We start from the raw sequence: 18,444 nt of genomic DNA, 5'->3' as shown, positions 1-18,444 counted from the left end.
AGAGTATTTATCTATCTCCCAAATCTGCCTTCTTTTTCTCTCCCTCCAGTGTCTGGTTTCTCTGGTCTTTTGCGTTCAGCAGAGCTGATTTATATTCAGCTATATACACCTACTCGAGATCTACACTTACATTAAAACAAAGACACTGGAAATCTGAAACAAGACCAGAAATTGCTGGAGAAACTCAGCAGGTCTATCGAGAGAGAAACGGAGTTAACATTTCGAGTCTAGTCCTTACTCAGAATGAGTATATAAGCCTTATCTTTGCAACTGGTTCTCATAATGCAACCCTTTTAACCAGGTATTAGATTTCTAGCGTTAACCAGGTAACAGAAAACCATCTTTACCACTGGTACCATCTGGTGGATTTGCAATACCCCCTCCCAGCACAAGACCAATATACCCCTCTCCTCTGTTGCAATTCCCAGGACTGAACAGAATTCTTGCAGATGCGAAATTGCTTGTCCAGCCATAGTTGGATTCAGAAAGAATCATAGAATCCCTAAAGTATGGAAGCAGGCCATTTGGCTCATCACTTCGACACCGGCCCTCCAAAGACATCCCTCACCCTACCCTTGTAACCCTGCATTTCCCATGGCTAATCCACTTAATCTGTACACCTTTGGACTGTGGGAGGAAACCGGAGCACCCAGAGGAAACCCAAGTAGACACAGGGAGAATGTGCAAATCCCCCATAGACAGTGTGGAATTGAACCCGAGTCCCTGGCACTGTGAGGCAGTAGTGCTAACCACTGAGCCACCGTGTCACCATAAGGGGGCCCTCTAGCTTTAGTAGCTACCTGGCCAATTTGGCCATATCTCCAACTAGCTCTCTTGCTACTTGCTATTATAAATTGATGTTCAGCGACTGTTCAGGTAGAATGCTGTAACCATGTGGTAAGAATCCAGCAATTAGAAATTCATGCCAAAGACAAGCTGCTGTTTCATAAGAACAGTCAGTCCTGTGGCTCACCTGCAGCAGTGAGGGAATGGTTTCCATTGGACAGGGCGACATGTTTGGACTAAGGGTGCCTGGCAAGGGGTTACCCTATGGAAAATGGCAGTTTAATGACCCGGTGAGTCCTGGCATGGTGTAGAGATCAGTCCTCTGATAGGAGACTGTGATACTTCACTCAGAGTCAGTGCAGGGAAAGGTGAAAAGAGGATGCTGTAAATCTCGTGACTCTTACTGACGCCAGACAGCAAGGAACACGAGCTGCTCTCCCTGCCCATCCACCGCTAACACTCCACTTCAGTCTGTGCGGTGTTCCAGCTGCTACTGCCCCTGGAGCTGGCTTATACTCAGTTCTGAACAGACTGACATCCATCCTCTGCCCTTGTCATGTCCTCCAATGATGTGCTGCCAAGTTTGCAGCAAGGGGAGTTTATGAGCACAGCTGTTGTTAAACTCTGGCCTACAACCATCCTATCAAACACTGAGGTAAATAGAAAATGCTACAGCGCCAATACCATTACTGTAACATCCTCCAGCATTTCTGTCTCAGACTGTGAACTCTACCTCCATTGTGATATTTTTCCTCCCCCTCCACCTGTTTTCATGGTTTTGCTTCAGATTTATATTCTGCTTTAAACACCTAATCTGGATCTATGCTTAATCATTTCTCTACAATCATTGCCACACCCTTTGGTATGTGGTACCTGTGATCTCTAATCTCCCTCAGCCTCGAACCTTCCCCTTTTGTTACACTTGCTCCTCCCCCAGCTTTAGCACGAATGTAAAACCCATTCCTTTTTCACCTCTCTCCTCAGTTCTGAAGAAGAGTCACAGTGGACTCTGTTTCTCCCTCTACAGTCGGTGCCACATCTACTGAGTTTATTTCTCTAGCAATTTCTGACTTTATTTCAGCATCTTGGTACTCCCTTAACTCTGGGCTCTTACCCATCTCTGCCTTTAATCACTTCACATTGACAGCTGTGCCTGAGTTGCCTAGTGACACTGAAGGAGCAGCTGATCATTTCCAAGTCTAAATGTAGAATAGTTTCGATGGAAACTTGCAGAGTGGTGTTCCCATGTATCTGCTGTCCTTATCCTTCTAAGACAGTACAAGTCACAGGTCGGAAGGTGGTATGTAAGTGCAAGTTATTATTCTATAGATGTTTAGGGGACATAAATTTAAAGTGAAGGGTGGAAGGTATAGGGGAGATGTCAGGGGTGGGTTCTTTACCCAGAGAGTGGTGGGGGCATGGAATGCGCTGCCCGTGGGAGTGGTAGAGTCAGAATCATTGGCGACCTTTAAGCGGCATTTGGATAGGTACATGAATGGGTGCTTAATCTAGGTTAGAAGTTCGGCACAACATCGTGGGCCGAAGGGCCTGTTCTGTGCTGTATTGTTCTATGTTCTATGTTCTATGTTAGTAAAAAGTCTGTGATATCGATTCACATCTGTAAATGATGAGTTTGTTATGATGCTATCCTTCCTTGGGGGATTTGGCATTGCAAGGAAGCTGGGATTAGGGGAGCAAGGGAGGAAAATGATTTAAAAAGACATCAGACAAAACCTTCTATGCTATCTGTTCAATCACAATCATGGAGAGGGCTATTTTTGCGTCAATAGACTCCTTGCTGCTGTTAGGAATTTCATCTGAAGACTCGAGTTTGAAGCTACCAGGATAGTTTACCTCAAAGGCAACTGTAACTAAAAAAAAATTCACAGAAAGTTAAACAGAAATCCAAAACCCAACATTGGAAAAGCTACATTTGATGTCCAAAATTATCCCAAAATCCTATTTTCAAAAACAAGCGATCATCTCAACAATTTACTGAAAATAATAAACAGTTCCTGCATTCATGTAGCACTTTTGCAGACCTAAGGATGTCCCAGGGCAGTTTACAGCCAATGAAGAAGTTTTGAGGTGTGGTCACCGTTGCAAAGCAGCCCATTTACACGGCAAGCTCTCACAACAGAAATGAGATAAATCACCAAATCATCTGTTTTTACTGATATGTTGTATTTGCTCCTGGGACATGGGTATCACTGGCTGGACCAGTATTTATTGCCCATCCCTCTTTGCTCTTGATGCTGCCTGGAGACCTGCTGAGTTTCTCCAGCATTTTTTGTGATCGTTTCAGAATTCCAGCCTCTGCTCTTCTTTGCTTTTGTTCCTCCTCGGCATGTGAATTTATGTTTTTTTTGACTCAGTCGCAGAATGTGCATATTGTCAGCTAGGCCAGCATTTATAGTCCATCCTTAGTTGAGGTGAGCTATCTTCTTGAAGCACTGCAGTCCGTGTGCTGTAGGTAGACCCACGATGCTGTTAGGCAGGCAACTCCAGGATTTTGACCCAGCGACAGTGAAGGAACAGTGATATATTTCCAAGTCGGGGTGGTGAGTGGCTGGGAAGGGATTCTGCAGGGGGTGATGTTCCCATGTATCTGCTTCTAGTTGGAAGTGGTTGTGTGTTTAGAAGGTGCTGTCTGAGGATCTTTGGTGAATTTCTGCAGTGCATCTTGTAGATCAGCATTTCTCAATGAGACCGAAGCGCCCCCTGAGGGGCGTTTGCCTTCCTTCAGTGGGTGTTGAAGTCAAAAGGGGTGGCAAAGGGGCACTGAACGACTTTGTAGAGAACTTACCAATCACTTGGAAGACTGCCGTGTCCTTGAAGAACGTTGCTGTGTGCAGGTGGATAGTCGCATAACACGAGTCTGTTATTTTCCCCGCACCCATGGAGGCATGCGCTCTGATTGGTTGCTGCGCTATTATTGATAGTCTTCTCTGTGAATGGCAAACCATTTGAACTTGTTCGCAGTCGGCACTGATTCTACTGCCGAGATCAATATCACCGAACTCGTGTCGTTTCTAGGAAGACGAAACACAGCTTTTCAACTGTTCTACCGGGTGGCAGAATGAATGCACATTACAGCTAATTAGCCAATCAAATTTTGCCACTTGTCTGAGCATCTTAAAATCATCGTGATAAGGTAATACCCAAGATTCCATCAGGGTATTAGAGCGACAGTGTAAAAATTGCCTCATCGAGTAAGAAGAAGTGCACACAGTATAGCATGGACTTTACTCAAAATAACGAGGATCCAACTAGTTCTTGTATTGTCTACAATGTATTGCAGTTATATGTGCAAAAACAGACTTTGGTGATTTGGGGGCATTGCATGATTTCAAGGATAAGTAGGGGGCATTGAATACGGAAAGGTTGAGGAACACTGATGTAGATAATGCACACTGCTGCTACTGAGCGTCAATGGTGGAGTGGATGCTTGTGAATTTAGTGCCAATCAAGCCGGCTGATATGTGCTGGATGGTATCAAGGTTCTTGAATGTTGTTGGAGCTGGATCCATTCAGGCACATTGGGAGTATTCCATCACACTCCTGACTTGTGATTTGTAGATGGTGAGCTTTGGGGAATTGGGAGATGAATTATCTATCTGATTGAGCAACAAATATTAATCAGGACACCATGGGGAGCTTTACTGTTCTTCTTCAGACAGTGCCATGAGATCTTTTACATTCACTCGAGAGGGTAGACCAGGCTTTGGTTTAGTGGCTCATCTGAAAGATGGGTCCTTTGACAGTGCAACATTCCCATAGCAATGCAGTAGGACTTCAACCTTGATTTTCATGATCAAGTGCCTGGAATGACATTTGAACCCAGAGCTTTTCTGACTGCTGACAAGAAATGATCCTTGTTATTAAATCTGGTAAAGTTTTCAAAGAAAACTAATTTTCAATTAAAGTGTCCTTCAAAAGCATTCATTTCCACCCATTGAACGAAACCTAGTTCCTGCAGTTTCTTGCTGTTCTTCAGCTTCCCACTAGAGGGTGTGTGAGAGCGGCCCATCCTCACCCTCTAACTCCGTCTTGGTTATTTTCCCACCTTTGCTGCAGATCCAATTTAGAGGAGAGCGCAGTTCACTGAGGCATGGGATCCTCTCCTGTAATTGTCCCAAGACACTGGCCCCTTATTGTTTATGAAGGAGGGCTATTTGACTACTCAGGCCGTCACTAAACAGCCTGTGCAAAGTGCCACATGTATGCAGTGGTTGGTACATGTGCTATTGACCATGAGAGAGAGCAGAGACATTCTGGGTGTGTGGGCCAACTCTGTCGATCTGAAGTGGAGCAGAGTATAACAGTCTACTCAGTACAAATGCACTCATCGTTAAACCTGGTGTACAAAAACAGAAATTCCTGGAAAAGCTGAGCGGGTCTGGCAGCAGCTGTGCAGCGAAATCAGAGTTAACTTTTCAGGTTGAGTGACCCTTCCTCAGAATGATCCGAAACGTTAACTCCGATTTCTCTGCACAGATGCTCCAGACCCGCTGAGCTTTTCCAGCAAATCCTGTTTTTGCTTCTGATTTACAACTCTTTCGGTTTTTATTTGCTCAATAAGGTGCTGAACGTTAGCAAGTCAACAACCAAAAAAGCAACCCAAACACCTTTGCGTCTGACGGGATAAAATTTTTAAAAGTGGTGAGGTTAGGCCAAGCCCTTACTAACCATTGGCTAGGCCACAGTGACAGTATCACATGCTGTGGTGGACATTTACCTGAGATAGATTAGAGTGGTGCTGGAAAAGCACAGCCGGTAAGGCAGCGTCCGACGAGTAGGAAAATCGATGTTTCGGGCAAAAGTCCTTCATCAGAAGCTAGACTCTAATCTAGTCTCTGATTTTCAGCATCTGCAGTCCTCACTTTTGCCCATTTACCTGAGATAGGATAACCTAGCAAGGCACTCGAGAAGGTGCAGAGAAGGGTAACACCAGAAAAACTGTGAATAACACAGATTGGGAAAGATTTGACAGCCAGGTGCTCTTCTCTCAAAGAAAAGAGGCTGGCAGGTGACATATTGGAGATCTTTAAAATGATCAGAAGTTTTGATAGAGTGGCTACAGAGAGAACATTCCCTCTTTCAGGGAAGACCATGTCGATACATGATAGACACAGGAAACCCAGCAGGGACCTCAGAAGCAGCTTCATCACTTGAAGAGAGGTGTGAATACGAATGTACTAAAAAGGCACAGGAGTAGGCCACTCGGCCTTTTCAGTCTGTTCCGCCCTTCAATATGATCCCAAAGATGTGCAGGTCATGTGAATTGGCCATCATTAAATTGTCCATAGTTGTTAGGAGCATTAGTCAGAGGGGGGTGGGTTACTCTTCAGAGGGTCGGTGTGGACTTGTTGGGCTGAGGGGTCTGTTTCCACACTGTAGGGAATCTAACCTAATCTAATGATCATGACCTCAACACCACATTCCTGTCTATCCCCAAAAACCTTTCACCCGTAGGAATCAAGAATATATCGATCTCTGCCTTTAAATTTTTTAAGATTTTAACACTCACTGCCTTTCAGTGAAGGGAATTCCAAAAACTTTTAACCCTCTGAAAGAAAACCAAAGTTTCTTCATCTGCTTTTAATGTGCCCTGCCCTTCCTTATTTTTAAGCCATGAGCCCTAGCTCTAGATTGTTCCACAAGAGGAATCATCCTTTCCACATCCGCTCGGTCAAATCCCTTCAGGATCTAATCTGTTACAATTAAATCACCTTGGACTCTTCTAAACTCCAGAGGTGTAGTCTCTCTGGTCTTTCCTCATATAGCAATCCACTTGTTCCATCTCTGTGTCTGGTGAAACTTCTCGGAGATGCTTTTCTGGGACTTGTAGGGATTGGTTGAAGTGAATATTTAAAGGGGAAACTAGACATGCTGATGAGGAAGAAACAAATAGAAACTAATAGATTTAGATAAAGGAAGAGGTTCGAGCAGCCAGGGTGGCCTGTCTCTTTACTCGATACTTGATGTTGCCCACAAGCTGTGCAAAACAATGTTAATTAGCTCCTGGTTGCTGCTCCTCAGAGCATACAGACCCTAGCAGAGAGAAAGGTCCCACCGAAGGGTGGCACGGTGGCTCAGTGGTTAACACTGCTGCCTCACAGCGCCAGGGACCCAGGTTTGATTCCACCCTTGGGTGACTGTCTGTGTGGAGTTTGCACATTCTCCCCGTGCCTGTGTTTCCTCTGGATGGTCTGGTTTCCTCTCACAGTCCAAAGATGTGCAGGTTTAGGTAAATTGGTCAAGCTAAATTGCCCATAGTGTCCAGCGGTGCGTGGGTTAGTTATGGGATGTTCAAGATTACTGGGATACAGTAGGGGAGGCGAATCTGAGTGGGATACTCTTTGGAGACTGCTTGGGCTGAATGGCCTGCAAGGAGATTTTATGTTTTATGATGACACCAATAGTTGGATAACCAAAGAGTACTGACTCCCTGGACTCACGTGTAAAGACTGGTCTCGTGATGACCAACAAGAGTCCAAATTTCAGCAAGAATCAGTGCTTCAAGGAATGGAGGAGGCTGGCAATTGAACATGTGGATAGGCAGACTTCTGTCTGATGTGCTACATCACCAGTTAACTGAACAGGCCACTTCTTTCCAATTAGTATAGTATGTGGTGTGGTTGAAAGTGTCGGGGGGCGAGGATGGATGTGTGTGATTTCTGCCTGAAGAGGGTGAAAGAGCAGCAGCGATAAAGAAAAACATGACAATAATAATCAAAGAAAGCTCAATGGCTTCAGAGAAAATCAAAACTATGTGATGTCTGATGAAGAAGGACTAGAGGGATTTGGAGGTCAGAAGGGAAGTGGAGTTGGGTCCACAATCATATCAGCCATATTCTTAATGAGTATTGGAGCAGGACTGAGGAGCTGAATGGTCTATTCCTGCTGTTTGTTTATATATTTTGCAGCTGTACAGGATACTGGCTAGACCAGCTTTGGAACACTGCATTCAGTTCTGCTATCCCTGCTATAAGAAAGATGCTGTGAAACTTGAAAAGGTTCAGAAAAGACTTACAAGGATGTTGCCAGGGTTGGCGGGTTCAAGCTACAGGAAGAGGCTGAATAGGCTGGGGCTGTTTTCCCTGGAGAGTCAGCGGCTATGGGGTGACCTTATAGAGGTTTATAAAATCATGAGGGGCTTGGATAAGGTGAATAGTCATGTGCTTTTCCCCAGGGTCAGGGAGTCCAAAAGTACAGGGCATACATTTTAAGGTGAGATGGGAAAGATTTGAAAGGGATCTAAGGGGCAACCTTTACATGCAGACGGTGGTGCATGTACGAAATGAGCTGCCAGAGGAAGTGGTGGAGACTGGTACAATTACAACATTTAAAAGTCATCTGGATGGGTATATGAACAGGAAGGGTTTAGGATTCCTCTGATATGGGCCAAATGCAGGCAACTGGAACTAGGTTAATTTAGGATATCTGGCTGCATGGACGAGTTGGACCGAAGGGTCTGTTTCCATGCTGTACATCTCTATGACTCTTATAATGTCATTAACATAGGGACGCATTTGAAGAGTGAAGCCCATTCCACTGCAGAGCCATCCAAACAGAATTCCTCTGTTGAGACAATGAAGTGTTCAAAGGGCAGAAGGCAAACTGTGAAATTCTTCATCTGGACAATCAGCAGGGATTCCCAACGTCTTCAGAGCGAATGTTTCTCTTTTATTGAACGTGTATCGGAACCAAATGGCAAGTGTTGTTTTTGTCAGTGTTTCCTGAGTGCGAGTGTCACAATGGGAGCGAAAGATTTATGAGGAGGTATAGTCGTTGCCAGAGATTAAGCCAGAGAGTGCCTTTATACAATCCCTTTCCATGGAGTTAATCAACCTTACAAGCTGTTGTACAAACGATGACAGAAAACACAAAGATCTGGTTAAAGCAGCATTAAGAACTGACACAGGTAAAGATAAGTGACTCGTACTGTAGAAAAAAAGAAGCTGTTGTTAATAAAGTGTTTTTTATCTACCGCTCAGCTTTTAATGTCTCGATGTGAAGTCAGCTGTGATATATTCACACTAATCAGCTTTAGTCAGTAGTGGAAATGTAAAGCTTTAAATTCTGCTGATATATCTTTCAGTGTTCTTAGTGTATGTCAGGAGGTCAGAATTCAATGGCTTCCATAGGTAGGAAGGAAAGGTTATTTTTGTAATGAAGTAAAAACGGAATTTATACTTTGTAATGAAAGGGACTGCACTATAAGTAGCAGTAGGTCTCCAAACAACACTTACTGAAGCAGTGCCATGATAGAAGATCCTCTATTTGTCTGACACAGTGCAGCTGCAACAACATTTAAGATGCTTGACACCATCCAGGACAAAGGAACAGACTTAATCAACACCCCATCCAGCATCGTCAGCTTCCAACCCACCACTGTGGCTGCAGTTGGCCTAACTACATGATGTACTGCAGTCACCTCTCAACATTGCCTCCCCAAACACACAACATATACAGCTAGCATTTATCTCCCATTCTTCCTTGCCCTTGAGAGGCAGTAGCGATCTGCCTCCTTGCATCGTCACAGTTCCTGTAGTCTAGCTATACCCAAACTGCTGGATGGTAGAGGTTTTGGCCAGAGCTGATAAAAGATCAGTTTCTGAGGCAGAATGGTGTGCGTCTTAAGGGTAATGGTTTGGCTTTATTGTTACCGAACTGGAGTGTATGAATTGAATACCTTCTAACAGCCATAATTTCAATTACCCCTGAAATATGTATCATTTATACTCCCACGGACAGGACTGTCGTGATGCTGATGTAGTGTCCCTACCTCTGAGCCAGGATGCTCAGATTCAATGTCACTTATAACCCTGCTGCAGAGGTGTGAAGTGGCACTTCCAAGCAGGTTAATTAGAAAATATCTGGACTCCTGTGACACTGACTCTGCTGAACGATTGCTTCAAGTTGATGGAGCTGGATAACTATCCAATTGGGGTAGGATGGTGGATCCCAGCAATTCAAATCCTTCACCCTTTTTTGGATGGGGAGAGATTGGTAGGGGGGTGTTGGCTCTGAACGGGTGCTCAAAGCATGTTCAATGGAAACAGTTCCACTTATCCCATTTCTGAAGGATATTTGCAGGAAAAATTACTTGGAATGGAATTAGATAGACTTTATAGCACAGAAATACACCAAATAACACGATAAATTAGCATGAGCTTCTGACCCTTCACTCCCATATCTGTTTACCTGTTCTTGTTTTGTCAACCATTTCCTCGGGTAAAGGTCCACATCCACATTTCAACCACTTTCCGGTTAAAAATGTATCTCTCCTTAATCCTCCATTGAATTTCTTGATGACAACCTTATTATGGCTCCTAGTTTGGATTTGAACCTAGGATAAATCAGATTATACATGGTTTGTGGAAAGCAGGAGCTTGATGGGTGGAACAGCCTAACTTGGTATTTCTTGTGTTGTCTATGACGACAAGGGGGACAGACAGGTGACAAAGCTTCCAACTAATGGTAAAGCATGATAACTCTCTCATCTGAATTTCAGAAATACCTGTTTGGTCCGTTGGTACTTTGACAATTTCAACTGGAGATCTACAATGTTTGTGATGGTCGAGACACTGAGAGCAAGCACAGATCATCTGCTCCTCTCCAAAATGATTTGGATCACGGTTATAATGTCGGGAATGATTGAACAGGCTGAGGTTCTCCTCCCTAAAGAAGAGAGACAGCTGAAGATTAACCTGAAAGAAGTCTTCCATATTCTGAAGGGGATTGATCGACTCGATTCCATTGTGGGCGAGACCATACTAGAGGTCATAAGTCAAGGCTGAGGACAGTGTCGGGGGTGTTGGAAGGTAGAGGAGAAGCCAATAACATAGATCAGATTCTAGGGGCCCTACCATGTTCTTGTTAGAAAAGGGGGTGGCGGTTTGCAGTAGTGCTTGGGACAGTTAGGATCCAATGTGCGAGGGTTGGGGGAAGTGCCGTAGTGGTTAGGTCAGGTGGCTGGGTCAGGGGCAGCATTGGGCCTTGTGATTTCCAGCCCTGGACCTGTTATGCATCGACAGTAGTCACAAATAAAACCAATAATTTAGGAGAAATGTTGTTACTCACGGAAAGATTTGATTGGGGGAGCTCAGTACCTCATGCATTACTTGAGGTGATTAGTTCTGGATACATCTCAGGAGAAGCTAGACAAACAACTGACACAGAAGGGATTAGAAGGATATTCTGAGTGGATGAGATGAATAGGGAGAGGAAAGGTATGTGATGGATAAACATGTGTATGAAACTGTTGGGCCAAATGCCTGTTGCTTTGCTGAAAATTCTATGGTCTGAATTTCACAATCTACAGTCAAGTGCTTAATGGCTTCTGTGCTGTGGATTTCCCCTTCCCAATATCAGTTTCCCTGTGATGCCAAGTGAGGAGAATCTCCAAGTATCCAGCAGCAGTGATATCATCAAAAAGAAAAAGGAGCCAATTGTATTCAATATATTCACAGAAAGTAAACCAGGAAGTAAATTGTATTGAGTTTTCATAGATCCTACAGAGATGGGAATAAATGATAGGGCCATAATACGGGAATAAGATTGAAGTTGATATATTCTTTCAATAAAAAAAAGTGTTCTTATATCATCAATAAATTTGATAATTCACAAGCAAAAATGATTTCAGCCAGTGGTATTTGGCCATAATTACAAAATTAGTACTCTCCAAAAACTATATTATAAATCCAGTTACACTTCATTCAATAAGGTGTGACCTTTTCAATATTTACAGTAAGATTATAATGGCAGTAAAGGGTACACTTTTGTCCATTCAGAGATTTCTAATTTATTAGAGACTTGGGAGGGGTTATGAGGAAAATGATGGTGTTGTGGTATTGCCACTGGATTAGTAATCCAGTGACCCAGGTGATGGTTTGGGGACCTGGGATCAAATTCCACCAGGGCATTTTGAGTTTTAAACAAATTCTGGAATTAAAATTCCAGTAACCATAAAAGCATAACTGATTGTGGTAAAAACGTATCAAGGAATTCAGGTGATGGTGGCACAGTGGTTGGCACTGCTGCCTCACAGTGCCAGGAACCCAGGTTCAATTCCAACCTTGGGTGACTGCCTATGTGAAGTTTGCATGTTTTCCCCTTATATTGTGCTGGTTTCCTCTGGGTGTTCTGGTATCCTCCAAAGATGCAGGTTAAGTGGATTGGCCAGGTAAAATTGCCCATAGTATCCAGGGATATGCAGGTTAGGTGGATTGTCTATGGTGCATGCCGGGTTATGGCGATAGGGTGAGTCTGGGTGGGATGTTCTTTGGAGGGTCAGTGCAGAGCCAAGTGGGGTTCTCTGACTCTTAATTTCCTTCTGAACTGGGTCAACAAGGCACTCAGTTGTATCAAACTATGGAAATTCTGAAGAAGGGAATGAAACCAGATAGACTACTTGTTGCAAAGCACATGGGTTGTAGGGTTTCAGGAAGGCAGCTCACCACCATCTTCTGATGGAAAACCAGGAATAGGCAATATCTACTGACCCAGTCAGCAAAGCCCACATACCCTGAACGGACAATAGGAAAATGTTCCTCCAACGATGCAGTCTCCAGATCAGCAAAGAACCAAAGGGCACACCCTCAGGGATTTCACATCCAGGTGCATGCTTGCAGATTCTAGAACTGCCACAGGAGCCACAATGATGTATGCTGAGAGTCTCACTGTAACTACAATTGCAAAATCTCTCCCTGCCCATCTGTGAACTGTACTGTATGTGAATGTGGATGTGTTTGAAAATGTTGCAGTTCCCTGACTAACCACAGGCGGTGCCATTGTGCAGCTTATCACAGAAAATAGACCAAGAAGTCGCAGAGGGAAACTTATAAATTTAAAAAAAGGAGGGAAAGAAAAGGCAACAACTTATGCAAACAAAATCAATTGGTGCAAAAATAGGAAAACTGCACAGCCAAGGTCAATTATGGGTCAAAGTTGAATTAGCAGCTGAGACAGATGCAATTTGCACTGGCATTATCCACAGCCCCCTTTAAGTTACAAAGAGCAAGGAACATGTGTTTGGTATCCAGTGACCTTTACTGGAAAGGGCATAAGGGCAAATGTGTAGCCCTCAAATATCCTGCTGGGCATGTGCAGCGCAGAAGGAAAAACTTGCATTTCGATAGTTCCTCTTGTAGCCTTAGGGTATCAGAAACTGTTTTGGACCCATTGAAGTCCTGTTTGAACACTGTTATAATCATTGATACAGTGTGACATAGCAGCTAACTTAATAGGTAGGAAATATCTAAATCTCTCCAAGTCGCTCTCCTTCCTTAAGGCGCTCCTTAAAACTTGCCTATTTGCCAGAGATTTTAGTCAACTTTTAACATTAAAAGTTGCTACGTAGATGCAGGTGGTTGTTGTTAAGGTCTAAGGTGGACTCTGGGGCACATGATACATTGTGACTGTCATGCAGTTTAAATAAGGACTCATTGGTGATATAAGTGCAAATGTATGGAATGAGCTGCCAGAGGAAGTGGTGGAGGCTGGTACAATTGCAACATTTAAGAGGCATTTGGATGGGTATATGAATAGGAAGGGTTTGGAGGGATATGGGCCGGGTGCTGGCAGGTGGGACTAGATTGGGTTGGGATAGCTGGTCGGCATGGACAGTTTGGACCGAATGGTCTGTTTCCATGCTGTACATCTCCATGACTTTATGTGTAATCCTCAAATATCCTGCTGGGCATATGCAGCACAGAAGGAAAACTTGCATTCCTATAGTACCTTTTGTAGCCTTAGGACCACTTTGTAGCCTTAAAAACCACTTTGGACCCATTGAGGTCCTGTTTGATTACAGTGTTGTAATCATTGATACAGTGTGACATAGCAGCTAATTTACTTGTCAAAAATATCTAAATCTCTCCAAGTCACTCTCCTTCCTTAAAACTCTCCTTAAAAGTTGTCAATTTGCAAGATTTTAGTCAGCTTTTGACATTAAAGGTGCTATGTAGATGCAGGCGGTTGTTATTAAAGATCTGAGGTGGATTCTGGGGCACATGATGCATTGCCCAATCCTGTGACTGTCATGCAGTTTAAATAAGGACTCATTGGTGATATATGTGCAGTGGCAAATTGTCTGCAGACAGATACTGTATCTTTGCCCAGATACACTGTTTGCTTTTAAGGAGACAAAGCCCAAAAAATAATCTCAAGGTCATTTATTCAAATAGATACCAACCAGAATCCAGACATTCAAACCAGTAAGATCCCAGATTCGGTGTTTGTGCTTAGTTACCTGAGAGACACTCCAGAACTGGCAGAATTATAGACCCCTGATAGTTTGGGGAAGAAGGAATCCATTAGGGTTTTCTCATGGGTGCAGTCCTAATTAACAACTCACTGGAAATGGGCTCAGATTGACACTTGCACAGAGAATGACCTTTTTAAGAGTGGGAGCAGGAGCCCACAATTGAAGCCATTGGAGTCCACAGCAACCAGGATAAGCGGCAGGAATTGGAAAACCATCTAAAATGGCAAAACAGACAGAAGGAAATCTTTTTTTCTTTAAGTGCAGCGAATTGTAATCTGAACTGTACTGTCCGAAATGGCAATGGAAGCAAATTCAGTAGTAACTCTCAAATAGAATGGGATTAACACTTAAAAGATATGCAGGGTTATAGATGAAAGGCAAGTAAGGTGAGACCAATCGGTTACGTCTTTTAGAGAACAGGCACGAGGGGGTGAATGGCTTCCCTTTGGGCTCTGAGATTTTGGAAATAATACTGACTTTTTTGATTCTCATTCAAACTCACTCTCAATCAGTGCAGTGTATCAATAAAATATTTCTTCAGATGATCTTTATGGTTTCCAAATTGTTTGGATGATGATTTCTGTTAAATACGTTTGGTAAATGAAAACAAGGTGTGTTGACACTTGTTTGATTGTACTTTTACCACAGTTTTGATGCACACATGCTCTTAGTCAAAGGAAACATAGAAACATTGAAGATAGGTACAGGAGGAGGCCATTTGGCCCTTCGATCCTGCTTCACCATTCATCACAATCATGACTGATTGTCCAACTCAATAGCCTAATCCTGCTTTCTCCCCATAACCTTTGACCCCATTCACCCCAGGTACTATATCTAGCCGCCTCTTGAATACATTCAATATTTTGGCATCAACTCCTTCCTGTGGTAATGAATTCCACAGGCTCACTACTCTTTGGGTGAAGAAATGCCTCCAAATCTCCGTCCTAAATGGTCTACCCAAATCCTCAGACTGTGACCCCTAGTTCTGGGAACACCCACTATTGGGAACATCTTCCCTGCATCTACCCTGTCTCGTCCTGTTAGAATTTTATGAGTCTCTATGAGATGCCCCCCTCATTCGTCTGAACTCCAGCGAAAACAATCCTAACCGAGTCAATCTTTCCTCATACATCAGTCCAGTCATCCCCGGAACCAGCCTGGTAAACCTTTGTTGCACTCCCCTCAGGAGTAAGAGCATTGTTCCTCAGAAAAAGAGACCAAAACTGCATGCAATATTCTCGTGTAGCCTCACCGAGGCCCTGTATTGCTGCAACAACACATCCCTGCTCCTGTACTCGAAACCTCTTGCAATGAAGGCCAACACACTTTTTGCCTTCTTTACCACCTGCTGCACCTGCATGCCTACCTTCAGCGACCAGTGCACAAGGACACCTAGATCCCGCTACACACTCCTCTTTCCCAATTTACAGCCATTCAGGTAGTAATCTGCCGCCTTGTTTCTGCTATCAAAGTAAATAATTCCCTGATTTATCCAAATTATTCTGCATCTGCCATTGATTTGCCCACTCACCCAACCTGTCCAAATCACACTGAAGGATCTCTGCATCCTCGTCACTGTTCACCCCCCCCACCCAACTTGGTATCATCTGCAAACTTTGAGATGTTACATTGTGTTCCCTCATCCAAATCATTAATATATATTGTGAATAGCTGGGGTCCTAGCACCGATCCCTGTGGCACCCCACCAGTTACAGCCTGCCAATTTGCAAAGGACCCATTAATTCTAACTCTGTTTCCTCTCTACCAATTAGTTTTCTATCCATCTCATTACACTTCCTCTATTCTCACGTGCTTTAACCTTGCACAATAATCTCTTATGTGGGACTTTGTCAAACATTTCTGAAAGACCAAATATTGACTGACTTCCCCCTTGTCAACTCTACTAGTTACAACTTCATAGAATTCCAACAGATTTGACAAACATGTGCCCTCCATAAATCTATGCTGACTCTGTCTGATTCTGCCACTGCTTTCTAAATGCTCTGCTATAAAGTCCTTGATAATGGATTCGAGAATTTTCACCACTACCAACGTTAGGCTTATTGGTTTATGATTTCCTGTTTTCTCTCTACCTCCCCTTCTGAATATTGGAGTGACATTAGCTACTGTCCAATCTGCAGGGACTGTACCAGAGTGTATAGAATCCTGGAAGATGATCAGGTGTACCCGAGAACTCTGTGGGAAGCGAGAGAAGTGATTGCTGGGCCTCTTGCTGAGATATTTGTATCATCGATAGTCACAGGTGAGGTGCCGGAAGACTGGAGGTTGGCAAAAGTGGTGCCACTGTTTAAAAAGGGCGGTAAAGACAAGCCAGAGAACTATAGACCGGTGAGCCTGACCTCGGTGGTGGGCAAGATGTTGGAGGGAATCCTGAGGGACAGGACGTACATGTATTTGGAAAGGCAAGGACTGATTAGGTATAGTCAACATGGCTTTGTGCGTGGGAAATCATGTCTCACAAACTTGATTGAGTTTTTTGAAGAAGTAACAAAGAGGATTGATGAGGGCAGAGCAGTAGATATGATCCATATGGACTTCAGTAAGGTGTTTGACAAGGTTCCCCATGGAAGACTGATTAGCAAGGTTAGATATCATGGAATACAGGGAGAACTAGCCATTAGGATACAGAACTGGCTCAAAGGTAGAAGACAGAGGATGGTGGTGAAGGGTTGTTTTTCAGACTGGAGGCCTGTGACCAGTAGAGTGCCACAAGGATCGGTGCTGGGTCCTCTACTTTTTATCATTTACATAAATGACTTGGATGCGAGCATAAGAGGTACAGTTAGTAAGTTTGCAGATGACACCAAAATGGGAGGTGTAGTGGACAGTGAAGAGGGTTACCTCACATTACAACAGGATCTGGACCAGGTGGGCCAATGGGCTGAGAAGTGGCAGATGGAGTTTAATTCAGATAAATGCGAGGTGCTGCATTTTGGGAAAGCAAATTTTAGCAGGACTTATACACTTAATGGTAAGGTCCTAGGGAGTGTTGCTGAACAAAGAGACCTTGGAATGCAGGTTCATAGCTCCTTGAAAGTGGAGTCGCAGGTAGATAGGATAGTGAAGAAGGCGTTTGGTATGCTTTCCTTTATTGGTCAGAGTATCGAGTACAGGAGTTGGGGGACCATGTTGCGGCTGTACAGGACATTGGTTAAGCCACTGTTGGAATATTGCATGCAATTCTGGTCTCCTTCCTATCGGAAATATGTTGTGAAACTTGAAAGGGTTCAGAAAAGATTTACAAAGATGTTGCCAGGGTTGGAGGATCTGAGCTACAGGGAGAGGCTGAACAGGCTGGGGCTGTTTTCCCTGGAGCATCGGAGACTGAGGAGTGATCTTGTAGAGGTTTATAAAATTATGAGGGACATGGATAGGATAAATAGACAAAGTCTTTTCCCTGGGGTCGGGGAGTCCAGAACTAGAGGGCATAGGTTTAGGGTGAGAGGGGAAAGATATAAAAGAGACCTAAGGGGCAACTTTTTCACGCAGAGGGTGGTACATGTATGGAATGAGCTGCCAGAGGATGTGGTGGAGGCTGGTGCAATTGCAACATTTAAGAGGCATTTGGATGGGTATATGAATAGGAAGGGTTTGGAGGGATATGGGCCGGGTGCTGGCAGGTGGGACTAGATTAGGTTGGGATATCTGGTCGGCATGGACGGGTTGGACCGAAGGGTCTGTTTCCAGGGCCTGTTTCCATGCTCTACATCTCTATGACTCTATGACTCTATGATCACTCATGCACCTACTATTTCTAGAGCTACTTCCTTCATTACTCTGGAATCTAGATTATCAGGCCCTGAGGATTTATCCATCGTTAACCCCCTCAATTTTCCCAGCACCATTTCTCTACTAATATTGATCTCCCTCAGTCCTTCCCTCTCACTAAATCTTGCATTCTCCCACATTTCTGGTATCTGATTTGAATCCCCTTTTGTGAAGACAGAACCAAATTATGTATCCAGTTGCTTAGCCATTTCTTTGTCCCCTATTATACATTCCCCCATTTCTGTCTATAGGGGACCTACATTTGTCTTCACCAATCTTTTTCTCTTCACATACCTATAGGAACTCTTAGTGTCAGTCTTCATGTTCCCGGACAGCCAACGTTTGTAATGTATTTTCTCCTCCTTAATCAATCCTTTGGTCCTTCTTTGCTGAATTCTAAACTGCTCCCAATCCTCAGACCAAGTATTTTCCTTGGCCAATCTGCATGCATCTTCCTTGGATTGGATATTAACTCTAATTTCTTTTGTAATGCATGGATTTGGCTCTCTTACCCATTTTGCATTTGTTCAGGACAGGAATAAACTGTTCTTGCAGTTCCCCCATGCATTCCTTGAATGTTTACCATTGCCTATCCA

At 43.8% G+C, this 18,444-nt stretch overlaps 1 protein-coding gene across 1 annotated transcript in view; it reads right to left on the bottom strand.

The window, feature by feature from the left end:
* Nucleotides 1-18,444, bottom strand: part of LOC140494219 (uncharacterized) — a 122,827-nt gene that overhangs the window by 76,329 nt on the left and 28,054 nt on the right. Inside the window, exon 2 of the mRNA XM_072593396.1 lies at nucleotides 9,997-10,141. Coding sequence (XP_072449497.1) covers nucleotides 9,997-10,018 — 22 coding nt within the window. The 5' untranslated portion in view covers nucleotides 10,019-10,141. The remainder of the gene's footprint in view (nucleotides 1-9,996; nucleotides 10,142-18,444) is intronic.

Source organism: Chiloscyllium punctatum, chromosome 23 (genome assembly GCF_047496795.1).
Source record: "Chiloscyllium punctatum isolate Juve2018m chromosome 23, sChiPun1.3, whole genome shotgun sequence".
In the NCBI taxonomy this organism is placed as follows: Eukaryota; Metazoa; Chordata; class Chondrichthyes; order Orectolobiformes; family Hemiscylliidae; genus Chiloscyllium; species Chiloscyllium punctatum.
Note: the sequence above shows the minus strand (reverse complement) of the source record. Positions and strands in the feature narration are given on the sequence as shown.